Source organism: Heliangelus exortis, chromosome 16 (genome assembly GCF_036169615.1).
Source record: "Heliangelus exortis chromosome 16, bHelExo1.hap1, whole genome shotgun sequence".
Taxonomy (NCBI): domain Eukaryota; kingdom Metazoa; phylum Chordata; class Aves; order Apodiformes; family Trochilidae; genus Heliangelus; species Heliangelus exortis.
Genome location: NC_092437.1, coordinates 10,040,630 through 10,058,619, shown reverse-complemented (window position 1 = coordinate 10,058,619; position 17,990 = coordinate 10,040,630). Strand labels below are relative to the sequence as shown.

General features: G+C 35.9%; 1 protein-coding gene across 12 annotated transcripts in view; it reads right to left on the bottom strand.

The window, feature by feature from the left end:
• Window positions 1–17,551, bottom strand: part of ZMYND8 (zinc finger MYND-type containing 8) — a 48,959-nt gene extending 31,408 nt beyond the window's left edge. For 2 of the 12 annotated variants that reach the window (XM_071760175.1, XM_071760181.1), the window contains exons 1-5: window positions 17,534–17,551; window positions 16,624–16,857; window positions 7,185–7,255; window positions 2,892–2,948; window positions 1,044–1,192 (exon numbers count right to left, since the gene is read on the bottom strand). In XM_071760175.1, coding sequence (XP_071616276.1) covers window positions 1,044–1,192; window positions 2,892–2,948; window positions 7,185–7,255; window positions 16,624–16,637 — 291 coding nt within the window. In that variant the 5' untranslated portion in view covers window positions 16,638–16,857; window positions 17,534–17,551. Of the gene's footprint in view, window positions 1–1,043; window positions 1,193–2,891; window positions 2,949–7,184; window positions 7,256–10,688; window positions 10,889–15,479; window positions 15,579–16,219; window positions 16,514–16,623; window positions 16,858–17,533 lie in introns of those variants that run through there. The other 10 variants (XM_071760177.1, XM_071760186.1, XM_071760182.1 and 7 more) reach the window with 9 other exon arrangements.
• Window positions 17,552–17,990: the final 439 nt, after the last annotated feature.

The following is a 17,990-nucleotide window of genomic DNA, read 5'->3' as shown; positions in this document are numbered from 1 at the left end:
GCATCTATAACTTTAGTAAGGGTTTCTTGAAATACCCAAATATTACAAAACATTTTGTAATGTAGAACATCAAGCTAGAGGTTTCCAGTGATGTCATACCTCAAAATGGATTTATCAGCCAAACACAACCACAGCTATCAGCTAGATTATACTTGAAATTTAACCTGAGGGCAAAACAAGTAACTGTATGCTTAGCTCACATCTGTTCAGCAGTAAAAGAATCTTTAACCACTCTTGGTACCACATAATGCAGAGTTCTACACCTATTTTAGACACAGCCATCTTCAGGAATGCCCATTTCAAATTTGACATGCAATACAGTTTTAAATTTAAAACAACTTGTAAAAGCTAAAAAAAATTAAATCAGAAGACATTGTGTTGCTAATTTGTAATAAAACACAGCAAAATAAGTCTGGTTGCTTTGCTTCACCAGCTATTCAACTTTATCCTGTAATATACCAGGTCTGAGTTACCTGGAAAACAGAGGGTGATTTCCCATGGGGAACGTGTCAAGTTCAACAACTGCAGTTGTGCTTTCACATATATTTTTAAATGTTTTACATTTTTTAAAAATATATTGTACACTGATCAGAAATTTCAAGGAATGGGTGAAAATCTGCAGAGTACTTAGGAAGGAGTTGGACTTCTGTTAACAGCTGGCAATTGACTGACATTGACATCTTAACTCAAAATATGCTCCTAAACATTTCCTTTTAATGGCTTTCACAAATAACAGATATTATTGTTGTTACTACTATAATGATTTTGTTCAAAATTGAATTTATTTGCTTATTAGCAAATTTTATCTTATTAGCTTTATGAAATAAAAAAACAGAAGTATTATCTGCCACACAGATGTAAAAAAAAAACACCACCCAAATCCAATTTAGAATGCCAACTTCTACACCCACTGCATTCAAAAATTCATGTCTACCTCTTACAGTACAAAACCAGAGTTTTCTGAAGAGAGAGGTCCTATTCAGCTGTCTCTACATCCTTCATTGGTTTATATTCTAGAATAATAAGATCATCACTTCTCTTACCTGCTCTTTATTGTTACTGTTCAATAGACCAGGTTTCTTTTTCTTTTTTATAGGACTTGTTGATGCATCTTGTGGAGAGTGGCCATTAGAGGAATGTGGAGGGCTGGGAAACTTCCTTTTTTGTGCTGCACGTTCAGCAGAGCCAGGATCTATAATAGATACAAACAGTATGGTTGAAGAGCGAATATCAATGAAAAGCATTCAAACAAGGTTGTGCTTTGCCACTAACACTCCTCAATTCTCTTTCATCCTGTCACTGACAAAACTGGAAGCACAGACTTGCTAAGCAATGCCCCTAAACTGAATTCTCAATATAGTAATTTAGATTAACATTAATTTTTTTTCCCCGACAGCATTTTTTCAATTCAACTCAAATTTTAATATATTTTGCAATGTATCAACTGTTATCTTCTGTAGTTTAGTAGACTGCGATGCTATTTTATGCCACACTTTAAAAGCAGAGAAACAGTATTAACACTTCCTGACAGCTTTGTTCATGTAATGTAGGAATAGAAATTAAAACATCGTAAGATGAAAAATTATTTCTCATATATAAACTTTCTGAAATGTCAATAGAAAAAATGAAATTTTCCTATAGCCAGAAAATATGCTAACCCAAATACTTAATCATTTGTAGTTCCTGCTAAATTGGATTGTAAAAAGATAAAATTAAGGCAAGACTCCCAGTCAAGTAGCAACTTCTGACAGCAAGACAGGGGAACAAATAGAAAATGACATAAATTTTCAGTGTCTCTCACATTCAAAGCAAATAACAAGAGTAGTTAGAAAATCACAGATTTCATCTATGCCTGGAGCTATTGTCCCAAGTAACAAAGCTGGCAGGAGGGACCATGTGCCTGTGTCTCATGTGCTCCTCCAATTGTGCTATGGCTTTTCACTTGATGAAAGTTTTGTTTTCACTAGAATATTCAGAGGGAATCATTAACAGCCTTAAGAGTGCTAATGCACATAAAAAAAAAAAAAAAAAAAAAAAAAAAAAAGAAAACCAAATCACTGCTCCTCAGAAATATTCTAGGGGAAGAAAAGAGCATTTGCAATTTCATTTTTTAAGAACAAAATCTAAATGCTTCCTAATTAATATGGAACAGCCAGCTCTATTACAAGGAACTAACTGACATTTTTTCAAAATAAATAAATATGCCATCAGTTGTAATAGGCAACAATCTTGACAAAATGCTAGTAAAGGTCAGCAGTTGGTTTAAAATAGTTCATTTCTTTAAGCTTTTAATTCACACAAGAAAAACAAATTTTAGATAAATCCATAGGGGTCAGAAGCTATAAAGAACAGAGAAACATCTGAACCCACCCCAAAGTCATTCCCATATTTTCAGTCCCCACATACTTACATATGTGCTGGTGCAAGTGTTTTGTGGCTGAACACTAAACACTTCAGGAACAAAACCTGTCTAAAAAACAGCTTTTTCTAGGTAATTTTTTCCCCATGATCTCATTCTCTGCACTCAAGTGCTTATAATGCATACAAGGAGGTGGTTACGCTGGATGGGAAGAACATGTAGCAAGAAGGAGAAATGCTGCCTTTGGTATTAATGCTACATTAAAAGGTTGGGGTTTTTTGTTTGTTTTTTTTTTTTGTCAGACAAGTTTTTGGCAGCTTGATTCAATACCAATTAAACCAAATGATCACACAGACAATTATGCTTGGTTAAGCACTTTCTAAAACTTTAGAGAAGTGTAATTCTCTTCTGTGGTCCAACTCTGGGCATACTAGGGATTTTCAAATAAGCAAGTGTTATCTCCCAGACAACATACAAAAACTGATCTGAAATACTGTTTTTAGGGGTTTTTTTGTGTTTGTTTTTTTTTTACCTCCAGCTGGCCAGTTATTGAGAAGAACAGATTTTCTCGGGACAATGTAAGACGTAACTGGAAAAAATCAGAAATAGGCAGGAAAACAGCAATGCATAGGTATTTCTGTCAGATTTAGTTGTACTACTGAACAGGCTAATGTCTTTATTTATGAACATATGTTACCAATTTACCAATCTGTGAGGGACCTAACAATATGAGCAGTCTTTTTATTTATTTCAAGTAAGAACCTACTTAAATTGCTTGAGTTACAGTTTCCAATTCTAATTAAGATTAAAAGCGTTCAAATTGCATGTTGTGTAACTTTCTTTTAACAGCAGCTGAAAGTGCAGTAGCCTTTTACTTCACACTGCCCCTTCTTTCTCTTTGGCTCTTTCACCTGTGTTAGCAGAGCTTGTGTAGCTAAGCTGTGAACCAGATCAAGATATGTATCCCTGTTAAAAATAACCTGTCAGGAGCAAAGTTAATTTTTAACCTGGATCACTTCACCTATGCAGTTTAACTTCATATTTATTACTTGAACAAAGTGAAACAAATCCAAGAGAAAAGAATAAAAAAATATCAAATTTAAACTATGCAATAGCTTGTTGACTAGAACTGTTACTTAGGAGGTGGAATCATATTTCTGCTCAAAAAAGGAACAGCAAAAATTTGTGATCTTTTATATCAAGCAAATATTTTTAAAAAGGTGTTTAAGAAGCAAGAATCATCTCTCTTTGGAGAGTATCACACCAGGCCTGCTTGTCGTATCCTTGCAGCTTGTACAAAACTGCCACACACTGAGAAGCCAAACAAACTTTTCAGATAGGCATCAATTTGCACACCCACTTTTTCTAACTGAAAAGACTTGGATCTTTTGCAGTTACACGGCACTAAGTTTAATAAGAAATTACATGTTCTCTGTACTAAATGAAGGATGTTAAAATAAAATAATAAATTAATTTATAACCTTAGTGGAATAATGGACTAGTTTGCCAAGCAACCTTATTCCTCTTCTTGATTTTTACATGTGTCATTTGGTTTTCTTCTATTATTTAAAAATCACATGCTTCCAGAGCAAGAGAAAAAATAGACTTCTGAAAAAACTTTTTAAACTCTCATTAAAAGTTACCTATTTTTACATCAGTAGGTTATTGTTAGTTGCTCTGTTATGTTGCCAAAGTTTACTTAAGTACCTATGAGTGCTCTTGCAAAACCATCCATTGGAGAAGAGCAAGCTCTGAGCTTCACCTAAAGTTTAAAATCTTTGTTCCAGTATGTCATCATGTGACTAAAGGATTATTAACTACTGCTCCCAGGGGACAGACTAAAGCATATTTAAACCCTAAAGCAACTTAATTTCACACTTCATGACTATTTGAGAAGTCCAATGTTATATGCTGGCAATGCAGTTTTTAAGCACATAAACTATTATAGTGATTTAATACAGTTTAGCTTAGAAAAAGAACTATAAAAACAAAATCTGCTATTATGCTGTATGAGGGATCTTATCTTGCTGCAGCATATGAAGCATAGACAACAATTGTATCTTCTGTTTCATATACTGCAAAGGGCTGCACTGTTGGCATTCAGTAGCAATGATCCTTGACAACTAGCTGAAAAGTCTCATTTATCTCAATGAAGTTGCTTTTCCCATGATACCCAAATGTAATTCTTCCTGAAAACATGTAACATCAACATGCCTTACTGTAAGAAGATAGCATAAAATGTACCAAAGCCAGTGATGTCCTATACTTCCTTCAGCCTTCCTTTGCATATAGGTCTTTTTTAATTTAAAAGTTTGCTTAAGCTAAATGAAATCTGTAAGTTGGTTTGTGGTACCTCGATGCAAGTGGGTCAAATATGCAAAATTCTGAATAATGTTTCCAATTAGAAACTTAGGCAATTGTTCTATAGAAGTTAGACACTGGTCAGAAGTGTTACTTAGAGCCAACCCAAGGCTACTTCAGTTAACATTAATTCCCAATCCCAAGTTATCCTTGTTATTATTACACAAATAGTTCTGCCAACATTTGGTGAAGCAGATTAAGGAATTTAGTTAGATGATACATAGGGAACAAAAGAACAAGAATTTCACTGAAGCAGTCTAATGAAGAATTTATTTGATTGCTGAAACATCCAGGGTAGTTTAGGCTGTTATTACCCCACAGAGATTTGCACCTTTGCCTTTGGAAGGAACAAGAACACTACCAAAAAAATGACTTCCACCTAGGCCACTGCTTCCCTCTTATTTCCTCCTCTAAAGGTCTGAGTGCTTGTACTTTAAAATGTGCTGATGGAAATCAATGAACAATTCTGAGGGGAAAAAAAGGACCAGCACTAACTCCACTGGCAGCAGCATACGGTCCACTTAGATAGAACAGGCTTCAATTAATAATTTATACTTATTCCAGGACTGTGAAGCACCCCAGTTATATTTATTATCCTGAATGGTCGCTAATAGTTTTGGTTTTTTTGAGTCAGTCCATTACCTATAATATTACATCAAGCTTAACCATCTTCAAAACACAACAAAATAAGGGATAAATTTGTTAGAACTTACACTCAACTCAAAGGCATTTTAATCTTATGCCAGAATTTTGAAATACGATGCAGTTGCAATCAGCCACTAAAGCCCTGTTTACATTCCAGAAGACTTAACTGATGCAATTAACCCAATCCAATTGCTTAATGTAATAAATAACAGAAGTTGGCCATGGTTGTGTAAATCCTGGTGAACTCCTACTACATTATAATTTTACACAAGATGACACTCATTTTTTCCTTATTGAAGAAATTTGGAAGACAAAGAAAAACATTTCCCCAAAACGTGGAATAAATGAGATTCAACCTGTTTATAATCTAGAGCCTGGCTGTAGGTGTACTTGCTGCCTCAAGGTAGTCCTGAAGACTCCCTGTTGATTAATTACCAAGTAACAGGGGCCCAGCACTAGAGATAAAAGCCTCAGGCTGCACTGCTAATCACTTGAGGATTCTCAAATTACGTTTCACATTAGAGAATCGCATCTCTATATGATTAAATACTTAGTATCACTGCAAAGAAAGTTAATAAATTATGTATTATTATGAAACAGTTAGGAAATATAGAATATATTCTGGAAATTCCATTTCACTAGTCAATTTGCATTTGTATTCATTATATCATGTTATACCACTGAGAGCAGTCCCTAAGAGCAAAATTCCTAGGACTTCAACACAAACCTGCAGCAATGCAAAAGCTGTAAAAGTCGGAATTCTCACCATTAAGCTAAATAACAAAGCTTTATACCTCCTGCACTCAAATGGTATATTCCCACCCTCTCACACCAATTCTGGCAATCTACCAAGGCATTTGAGCATACTAAGCTAGTTGAAAACTGTTCATGAAAACTATCCTATGGTTCAGTTAGTTTCCTGCCAACTTAGGTACGGGAGGAAGTGGATAAAACTGCTGCACCAAGCAGTTTGACCAGCTAAGGCTGCTTTGGAACCACCACCTTACATAAACCAATTCAAAAGCTATGTTTGCATTACTGTTACAGATTAAACAATAAATTAGCTTAAACTAAACTGGAATTGATTTAGAGCAATTAAACTGCATATACCCAAAAAACGTTCATGAAGTGTCATGCAACAGGCAAATTGTTTTTAAAGCAATTTCATTTATTTTCCTACAATTTTCTTTAGACATGGTCTCACATGAGCTGCACAAACTGTAGCAGAGTAAGTTAGCTTACAATCTTGAAGAATATCAGCTTATACAGGACAAGTGTGAAGTTAAACTATACCACTGATTGATCTGCACAGGCTTCTCAGGCCATCAAAAAACCCAAACAAACCAGGAAGAGCTGTATGCTTCCCTTAAGGGTTTGCCTATATAGGGTCTACTTCCTCATCTATATCCCTTCTGAAACACAAAGTAAAATTCTGAACAAGTTAACGGTATAAGAGGAAACATTATATCACTATCACACCAGTTTAAACCAGTTTTTTATTTCTGATTTGAGACTTCTCTGCTTCAGAAACACTGCACTTAACTGAAAGAGAAAGTTGTCTCAATCTGAAGTGTAGAATTGCAGAGATTAATTTTAGCAGACTTATTATATGGCCAGACCTTGGCAGATGATGCCTATGACACCTTAACTTTCTACGCAAAAACTACACATTCATAGGTTGGGTTAAAACTCTTTCTAGCATAAAATAGTCACTCTTGAGTCATCAATCAAGAGCAGCTTCATAGCAGATTACAAAGGTTCATTATCATGGTTTACAAATATGAGTGCTGCAGAATACAGATGAAATATTCCTTCTTACCTTTGGATCGAGTGGAGATATCCATCCCCTCCACCACCTCCTGCTCTGCCTTTATTTCCTCTTCAGCCAAGCTGCAAGATTCAAAGAGGTGAATTAGAATAGTAATAAACTGTATTACCCCTGTGTCTAATTTCATGCATAGGAATTCACCATAGCATTGTCAAATACAACTATATCAAAATTTCTGGTTAAATGAGAGGTCTGCTGTTTACCAGAGTATAGGCTGACCGTTAGCTATGCAGAGAAACAATCCAGGTACACACACACATATGGTGCATGTTACCACTTACAAAGGTAACATTTTCATATTAATGACAGTCTTGTAACATGTACTGAAGATCATGTCACTGTATGTATAAATGGTATGTAACAGGAAAACAGGAATTCTGTTCCATGTAGGTCCTAATTTAAGGCCTCTGGAAACTGCGTGGACAGATGCCTGCTAACATCTGAACACTCACCAGCATCAGTGAAAAGATTAGCTGAAATAACAGATTTAGCAACACAGAACAGCTTGCAAAATTAGGAGATAAAATGCAGTTTTAAAAAAAACTACTTAAAAATTTCAAGTATTTCGAAACCAGACTATATAGCAAAACCCAAAAGATTTATAATTTATCAGCACCACACATCAGCCAAGTGGGATATAAATCTTTTCCTCTGTAATTTACTGTCTAGTCTGTTAATGCAAGTTGTTGCTGACACCAGTTAACATTGTTACAACAGACTGTAAGCTACTGACACTACGCAGTGGACTGAGATTCTAGTCAGCCACCCCAGCTCTAGGCCAAGAGGACAGCTAGAGACCTGTCCTTACTTTAGCCACTGTGGTTAAATCTGCCTGAGACAGCTGATCAGAGCTTGGAGTCAACACTGAGGACTTGGTTACATTTTCAGAGAAACCCTTCAGCCTGACAAACAGTTTATATTAGCAGGAGTTTCGTAGTGGTATAAGTTGCAACACATTCCTAAAAAAAGTAAAACTTAGCAGCAGAAATTTTTAGTATAGTATTTGTCAAAAATACTTCTAATCAATTATTATCTACCTGGGGGTTTGATTGCAATTACTTTCACACTTCTAAACAGAACCGTTATGTCAGAAAAAAATTAAATATAAAACAACCAAGCTTGGTGTTTGGAATACCCAAAGCTGTGAAGATTCATTAACTTCAAAAATCATTATTTTTTACTTGTTATTTGTATACAGCAATAATTTACAAATTAAGCTCTTTAAAATCATAAAACACTGGAGAGAAATACTATTCTAAAAGCATCCAATCTCTCATCTTGTAGACTGTGTTGTAACTTCAGTAGCAAGGAAAGGAACCCATGTGACCAGAATTATGGCAAATGTGTAGCACAGTTGCCTGTAGCACAATGCTTCTCAGATTTATTTTGTATGGGCAGATTAAATGCATAACATAGTTGACCATACTACAATGCTCACGAATTTACTATGCATGGGCAGATCAATTAAACTGCACATTTGTTACACCCCTTCCCAGAGAGCCTCCAGCGAAGAGGAGCTGGCAGTGTCTTTGCAGACACCAGAACATTTCATGCACCACTTGCCTCTGGTCCATTCACTTTCCTAAGCAATGGGAAGGGACGGCCTCACAGGGTGGTTTCATTGTTCTCTTCCCATGCTACAGTTTTTTTTCTTACCCCCCTAATAAAATCCTATTTTAATATAACCAAACTATAACAAACCCCACTTTTTAAAAACATCGTGAATGTGTGGTTAACAATGCACCCAGGCAAATATGTAATAATACACCTGGTTTTAAAATACAAATCCACTTTCAGCCCCAGACTAGGACATACAAGTCTACGAGACTCAGGCTGAAGTCTTAAGATCATCTCACACTAGTTGCTAATAAAAGGAATGTTTTCCCCAGTCCTTAACCTCATGTTCCAGAAATCCTGGTCATTTTAACTGAATCAGTTCTGTGACCTCTCTGAGCAGCTGGGTGTGCAGGAAAGAGGAAATGGGAGTGTACCACATGTGGGGGAGAAAGGCCAAGAGTAATATCCTTTTAGCAGTGGCTCACATTTAAGTTGCATTAAAGCAATTGTCACATTCCTGACTCACCCATGTCTATCAGGTGCCATTTTGTTCAAATCACTATCTCAGAACAGAATACAAGACACAGTGGTTGCTACACACAGTATTAAGAGAGGTAGAGTGCAGAAATGGGTGTAACAGATCAATACAGCAACACAGCAGCAGGAACTGTTCCTATATGTCTGAGCAAAGTAGTAGGGGAAGTTAAGAGCTGACAGTAGGTGCTCTGTGTCTGTGGATCCAAGCCTGGCACTGCAAGGCATTACAGGCCAGGACTCCTACATATTAATTACAGCATATGAGGTTTCTTCAGCTCTCCATCTGCCTTTCTCCATCTAATGAGTTAAATATAGGAAATTCAGCCAGTTTCCTCCACTACCTTTTTCAGTGTTCTGTCACTAGATCTATAGAGACAAGAAAAACATTCTTCATAAGCATTTCCAAGATGAACAAAGTATTCAGACTTCACATGTCTGATACATCACATAAAAGATGTCTGAAGACAATTTTCCCAAAATTTTGAAGCATAAATGAATAGTCAAAAATGCATTTACCACTTGACACAAAGGTGCTTCCTTTTTCTTAGCACTGGAGATGCACATATCCTATACACACTGTGCGTCATCCACAACTAAAACAAAATTCAGCAACTGTCCACGAAAACTGAGTCTCAGAGAAACAGATTGCCTCTCCATATTCTCTACCATAATTAATTTCACTCAGTCTTTCAAGGGCAAAAACATTTAAGTATGCAAGAAATTTACTGAGATTGTTCTGAAGAAAAAAATATGTTGAGGGAGGACAGTTAAATAAGAGTACTAGACATAGCAATAAGATATTTAAAATTCACAGCTCTTCAGAAGCATCTCCCATTGTTTCATTTGCTTTAATGTATTATGCAGCTTGCACAACATGACATTGTTTGGTGGCAGTGATGATTGCAGTGGTAATCTTTAAGACACAAGTTTGTGAATACATGCTAGCAATTCACAGCAAGTTTACAGTAACTTTTCTAAAGCTGACAGCTATTTTCACCTTTGTACCTTCCATAAATATAAGCATTATTCTGAAATGTTTTATAAAGAACAAACTTTCAAATGCAAAAATTCAATTAGCAAAAGATTTCAAATTAAATAATTCAAGAAAAACAGCTTCCTAAGGACTGGTACCTTGCTATTATCCATACTAAAAATAAAACCAGCAGCAAAATAATTATAGACAAATATCTAGTTCTATGGAAACTATAACTGTGTGATCAAGTAGACTGTTCTAGAGAGTTTGATTTTAAGAATTCATTTTTGCAGGTCTTAGGGCTGTTATTTCAGCTAGTATGCATTACCACCATGCATGCATACTATCAATGTGATGCTCTGAGGCTGCAGATCAGAAATCACACTGGTACATACTCAATTAAGTAACTAGATGAATACAATAAATACCTTGTGTATTCTGAAAGCTACTTTCCTTTCCTCATTGAAATGATTGAGCACAGAGGAACATATTTTAAGAACTCAATTGAAATTGCCAGTTTCACTGTCAATTGACAAGAACACCAATTAATCATTTAAAACATCTCTGCTCATAGTCACAAAATTCATACACACACAAAAAGACCTGTTTTCTAAAATGGTTAACTAATTTGTATGAAACAAACATGTCTGAATGAGGGGAGAAAGGGTTATTCCTTTGGGAATAGTTGAAGACAGAAAGAAAGAAAAAAAAAAAGATTGCAAACATACAAGATTTATTGATAATAAGGTAAAACCAAAAAGAACTGAGCTGCCTGATTTCAATATATGTTCTCTACTAAACTAAGAGAAGGTGGGTTTTCATATATGACATGCAGTTTTTCAAATTTCAAACCAGTAAATACAATGCTGATTTTTCTGTCCAGGATAAATCATTCCTCTACTAATAATACTACTTACCTGAAAAATGTTCATATAGAGAAGTATTGAAAGCTCATCTAACCCATCTTAACTACAAAGAGCAATTAAAAGTTGCAGATGAACTAGTGCACCTTGACATTTAACCAAGAAAAACTGACAGATAGGGAAAACCACTCAAAACAGCTAATGCCCACATACAGAACCTGTATCTACATTAGGGAATAGACATTAATTTTAAATCAAGAACTATACATTTATGGAATTCTTTTTTCCTTTTAACTAATAGAAAGAAAAACAGAACCCTCTGATTTAAGATTATAAGCACTAAAACTGAATTGCACCCTTAAAATTCCTGCCTCTCTTATATCATATTTGTGAGTAGCAATTCTAAATAATGATTTCCAAAAACTGCATTCAGTAAAAAATTGAAAAACACATTTGCATGCCATTGCTGAATAAATAGCAGCTTTGTATAAGCACTCACCTATAACAGTCTCTTACTCATCGGTAGCTATGCTATTTATGCAGGATTCTTAAAATGGCGTCTGACAGCACTGCACTGCCTCATTCCTGCACTGTAGCTAAAATGGTAGCAGTTTGTTCAATAACAGTATCTCTTGTTTAAACAGCAGTGCTATATTTGAAGCAAGCAAGCATCTAAATATCAGAAATGGTAGAGTACAACAAAAGGACACCTGACATCCAAATGTTTAACTAAGAAAGCACAAGATAGGAGTTTTGTGAAGTCACAGGTTCCTAAGGAAATCACTCAATTTTAGATTCACTCTCCAGTTTGAGCACCTCATATTTTATATTTCCTTCTGCAGAATTCCCTGGAAAATGCTCCATTTGTATTGAGCAATTAACATGCAAAAAGCTTGCTCAGATATCTACATACAGCAATGCTTAACCTAGCTACCTCTGATAACAAGCGAAGTAAATATAAATATTTAATTTAAAGACCATTTAGGTTCTTTTCAAAACGTTCTTATTCAGTGTGCATTCAAAATAGCTCCACAAAAGAGAAAAACAGAGGCAGGTGGGAGATTCTTGATGTCATACTGACTTCTTTAAGACTATAAACTATAGAGCTGAGGCCCAAGCAAGGCAAGTACAACAGCTATATATCTTGCATGCTAAACACATAATTTAAGAACAATCACCTTTGAAAGTAAAGGTTTATACTGGCTAAATTAGGGATGTTAACATCCTGCTATAGTGTGCTTTTAATCTCAGTCTGAAAAACAGATGCTATGGCAATTGGCAATAAAGGGTTAACAGCATAAGAATGACAGACAGCTTCTATCAAATAAATAAAACTCAGTTCCTATGCAGCTATTTTAAAACTAGGCTTTAATCCTTGAGTACAATACATTTTTATTAATAAATATATTTAAAGTACTTTCTAAATACAATTTAAAGGGCCAAGCTTGACAGTGTACTAGAACAGTTTTCAGTGACTGGTTTACAGAACCCTCAAAGCCAGTGTACCACTACTAAGGGGTTTGCAGACAATACCCAAGTATGTCAAACCTAGTCTAACAGGCTTAAAATCTCTATAACAGGATTCTTGTGCCAGTGGGAAAAATAATTGGGGTCCACAAATAAGAAAATTTGAAAATTGCTATCTACTATATATATTCTACATGGGCAAAGGTTACATTCAACCTCCAAGATATTTAGAAGATTCAAATTAATATCCTGAAATCCAGACAAAGAACAAGGAAGAGATCTTTTGCTGAGATTTAGCACCCTTTAACCAATTATGCTATAGAATGGCACCATTACTATGGAAAACTGACCATGATCTGTATCATTTTTCAGATACTAGATCCACATGACCAATACACTTGACAAGAAGCAAAAAAAAAAAAAAAAAACAGAGTGAGGGGAAAAAAGAAAAAAAAAAAAAAAAAGGAAACATGATATCACAAAATGGAAAACAGCTCAGAAAGATGACCTAATCAAAGTTTGTGGACACTGATATAAAACGGCTAAAATTGTAATGTAATCTGCCTATTTATGATTTTTGAGCATGAGGTTCCACTTATTACTTGCTTTCTTAGTAGCAATGTAGTTTTTCCCCTCTATTTCAATACTCCTGCCTGGGGAGGGGGGGGCAAAATGTCACAACTGGAGTGGATTGTACTCTGCATTTTTTTCATTCTCAGTATGTTAAGTTGTGTCATTTGTTTAAAGTAATACCTAGCACTTTAGCTTCCAACAGTTTGCTTTTAAAGAATGAAAGAGGCATGGAGCTTTTAAAAAGCTGTTTATATCATAATTGATAATCCAGATCATTCCTTTGTTTTTCCTCTACTGCATTCTTTGTCCAGCTAATTACAAAAGTAACTGGTTGTTAGCACTAAATAATAATGGCCAATCATATTCATCCTGGGCAATTCCAATTACTCTTTAGTATCCAGAAAACTTAAATGTCCAATTATATGATTAACTAGTAGTTACATTAGAATAAAAGCCATTTGTTACAAGGTGAATAAACCTCAGCTATACTGCTTCATCCGTGTCCTGTCTAATTGTGATATTAACAAGATCCAGCCCTGTAAAATCTTGGGTAGAAATAATACGTGCTTTTTCTCTGTGTCCATCACTTAAACAAAACCCCATATCCCATCTGTCCTGAACAGTATTAAAACCAGCAGATTGCTTCTTATTATGCAACCTATGAAAGAAAGTGATAGCACCATACGTTGAAAACAAGCACCAAAAATACATGAAATTCTTCAGCTTGGCTGAATTTGCTTTGCTTAGATGGAACAAAGATGGTAGAAATTTCCAGAAGGCCTTTCTCAGTCTTGCCACAGCAATTGTCAATCTTTAACCTACCCTCTGCTTCTATTGGCTCGAGTACTCCATGGAGCAGCGCGATTGGGCTGATCTGTAAAACAACACTGCTGTCTCTACCTTACCTCAGACATCTTGCTGCAATGCAGACATTTATTTTTTGTGAACTATAAAAGAATTATATTTGAGTGATTAAAAATAGTGAACTTTAACAGACTCACGATGCTATGTTTCATTACATGCACAAGGGCAGCTTATACAAATATGCTTCACTGTCAGCAGACTGTCTGGAGGTGCAGATTTGAAACAGATCTAGCTTAACAAAACCTGTGGGAGCCATTTTAATACAAGCTTTCTGATTGCAGATCACTCCTGCTTCCTCATATTAAACAAATATTATGTTGTGCACTATTTAGGAATGAAAGTAAACTGCTGATGTCTATAAACTACAGCTAGGAAAATTATGTCTAAATGAAATTTCTGTTTTTAGCAACTGAAGAACAAAAACCAGAATAACTTCTTTGCTGTGTTAGCGCTTACATGTAAGCTGAAAAATGCACTAAATATTGCATTCAAGAACGTTATCGCATGCAACTCGGTGGTACAACCCAGAAGTGTTTCAGGTTGCAAATTTAACTAGACATTCTTATAATCTAATCCGGAGGGGAGGGGAAGTAGGGGGAGAGGGGGGGGGGGAAGGAAAGAGGGGGGGGAGTTGTTTAAGCAAAGAGAGATATTCAAAGTAAGATACTCGTACTGGCAAACAAGTAACCAGAGGTAAATTGCTATGTTACAGAATGTTATCGAATACATGGCAACCTTCTATAAAAGTTAGCATGTAACTGTGCCTCTGTGCAGTCATTTGCAAAGCTGATTTAGCTCCAAGTTAGATCCTACAATCATGAATGAGTGTGGATTGTTAAAACAAGTGCAAAAATTACATTAAAAGCACAAAAGAGCATCCTTCCCCTGCTTTTGTAACAATACTGGTGATCATTGTAAAACATCTTGTTAAAACAAGCATGCAAGAGCCACAATTAAAATCTTTAAAAAGGGCACAAAATGTTCTAAATTATTTATAAATGAAGCAAGTTTGCCTGAGATGAGACTTCATATAGTATCAGAAACATATGCTCATTAAGCATTATTTGCTTTACTTCATAAGGTCTCTTCACTGCTGAGTACTAGCACTTTCATCACACCTCAAAAGCCTAAGGAAGAACGAAAATGCGTTTTACCCTGCAAATATGGCAATTAATGAGCTATAAACAAACAGCACATATAATACTTTCCCTCGGCATGAGGTAAACAGGAAGTAAAAGCTTCAAACTTTAAGGCAAATTATCAAAAAGATAGTGCATTCAAATTGGAACAGTTACATGTACAAATCCCTTTAAAATGGACGCTAAGCAAGTCCGATTTTTTAAATGACTAACCACCAGCATTACTTCATCTACTAGGCTAACCAGCCCAGTAAAAATAAAATGTTTGGAAAACTATTAAAAATGTTCAGAGAGTAGCATGCTGCTTACTTACCAACAGTTCAAGCACCCATCTCATTTTTCCATTTAAGAAGATACAACAGGCTGGCAGATTTGGGAATTGATCAAAAAGGAATTTCTTGAAATAATTGCATAGCATTAAACCAAAAAGTTTAAAAAAAAAAACAAAACATAAAACCCACTAACTTAAAAGAAAAAAAGAAAGGGAAAAAAAAGAAAAGAAAAACGGAAAAGCCCCAGAACGAACAACATGTACTACTGTCATGAACCACACATGATTTTATATCCTCTGGACTGCACAACACAGAACTGTGGATGATAGAGTGTGAAACAAAAAGGCACAGATAAAAGGTACATTATTTTATTTGAACTACTTAAAACAAGAAAACTAACAGTTTAAAAACATTTCCCACAAAGAATCAGATTTGTAAACAGATGTACTGCTGCATTTTACTGAGCAGCAATCCATTTCCAAAATCTGCAGCATAAAAACTCCCTTTTAGAAGAACAAAATATTAACCATACACTGTCCCTCAGAAAGAGAAACACATTGTATTAATTACCCCTGAAAAATGAAAAAAGGTTCAATAATAATTTTAAGTTAAGATAAGCTGCATAAAAAACATGATGCAACAGCACACCACCACCTAGGCCCAATATCTACAATCTGCCATTAGCACTTTTTGCTGATGTCTAGGTTTTTAAAAATCCCATATTTTCTCAGAGATAACTTATCTTAGCTGGTCCATTCACTGTTTAGAAAGGTAAACTTGCCTGTTCTTCTGTCTGCCATTATCCCTGCTTGACTCCCTGTAGGGCAGTTAAATGCATCTGCTCCCTAGCTTCCATTTTCTCTTCAGCAGGCATGTGACACAACAGACAATAGTGCTGGCAAACTGCTCAGAGAGAGAAAGCTTCTTTGGAATACCAGGATCTTGATAAACTCTAAAAACACCATCCTCCTGTGAAGAATTAGGTATGCCAAGGTTTTGCCAGTCTGCAAAATAAAGCTGTGGCTAATGGCTACTAACCATGTGACCCAAGAAAGCAAATTTAAACAGTTCCAACTTAATAAAGTGCTGTGGTGTGAGTTTTGCACAACAAATCACAGAGAACCACACTCTTAACCCACAACTCATAGGTCTTAGAGAAAAAAAAATGTAAAAAGTAAGGCTTACCTCTGTGGATGCATTGTTAACACAGTGTTATGTCAATACTTATAAAACATGGAGGACAGGCTCTCAGTACTCAGGCAGAAAGGGCTTGGCACTTCAGCTTGATGATCTGTCTTCCTAATAAAAGCTAATCCCGGATTGGTTACTTCGGTAAATCTGAATGTAAAGCTTCAGGGGATTGGCTGAAACACTTCCTGAGCGATTATCTTTGTGCAGCTCTGGCGAGCAGGAGCCATCCTGTGCACAGAGAAGACAGGCTAAGCTAGGCCCGTTTCAGCAAAAGAAACTTGAAAACAAACGCGAAATGTGCACTCCCCATGTAAAATACACAGATTTTCAAGCAGAGGGAAGTGATCGCAAGCTGCCTGACAGAGAAAACGTGTCTCAACATGCCAATACTAAACGCATTTGGGTATTTTAAACCTGAAGGAGGAAGAGTTAGCCCAGGTCAAAAAAGCAGTTCTTTATACACAAACAGCTAAATTCTAAATTCATTTCACTGGTACTCGGTGATTTGTTGCATGAAGAAAGCAAGGCTATGGAGAGAGAGAGCAAAACATTCTGAAAGTGAACATGCAGGGGGGGACTGAAATTAGTAACTGAAAATTCTGAGATAATTCTCCTAATTCATAATTTAAATATACCTACCACAGCAGCCATATACTGACAGTGTGATTTCTTTAGATCCTATGAGAAGCCAAGCCTTAAATAGGAAAAACTTAGTGTCTCGTTTGCACAAAAACTATTATACAATTGAGAATGCATTATCATAGAGGGTTGCTGTCACTCAGTGCATGCCCTCCCTGTTTATACAAATGCTGCAGAGCTTAACCAAAAATATCAGTATCACCCCGGAGACTGTACTTTCCAATTCCCCCCTCCTCCCCCCCTTCAGCCCCCCCTCGGCCCCCACCTTTCGGCCTGCTCAGTCTGTTACACAAAAATCTGACTTCCGTATTAGTCGGCCGCAGCTGCAGTTTCCTGTCTATTAACCCTATCGGACTTGGGACTTTTTAAGATACAATGCAGGCCCTAAAAAGACATAGATTTCTCTACGTGGCAAGCTGTCTGCTTTCACAAAAAAAAAAAAAAAAAAAAAAAAAAAGAAAAAAAAAAATCCCCCCAAATCCAACACAAAACAGCAAACCAAAAAACAAACACAGTAATGTAGCTTTTCAGATGTTTTTGCTTTATCTTTTCTCTTTTACTAAAATTGTGCAAATTATACAAAATGAGAAAACAGCACATAAGCAGCCAGTTTGATCTTGGGCCAATTCCCAAGCATTTGCTTCAAAAATGTGATTCAGTTCTCTTCTCTAATGCAGGGAAAGTGGGAGGATTTATCGCTACACCAGGAAGGAAGAAAGTCT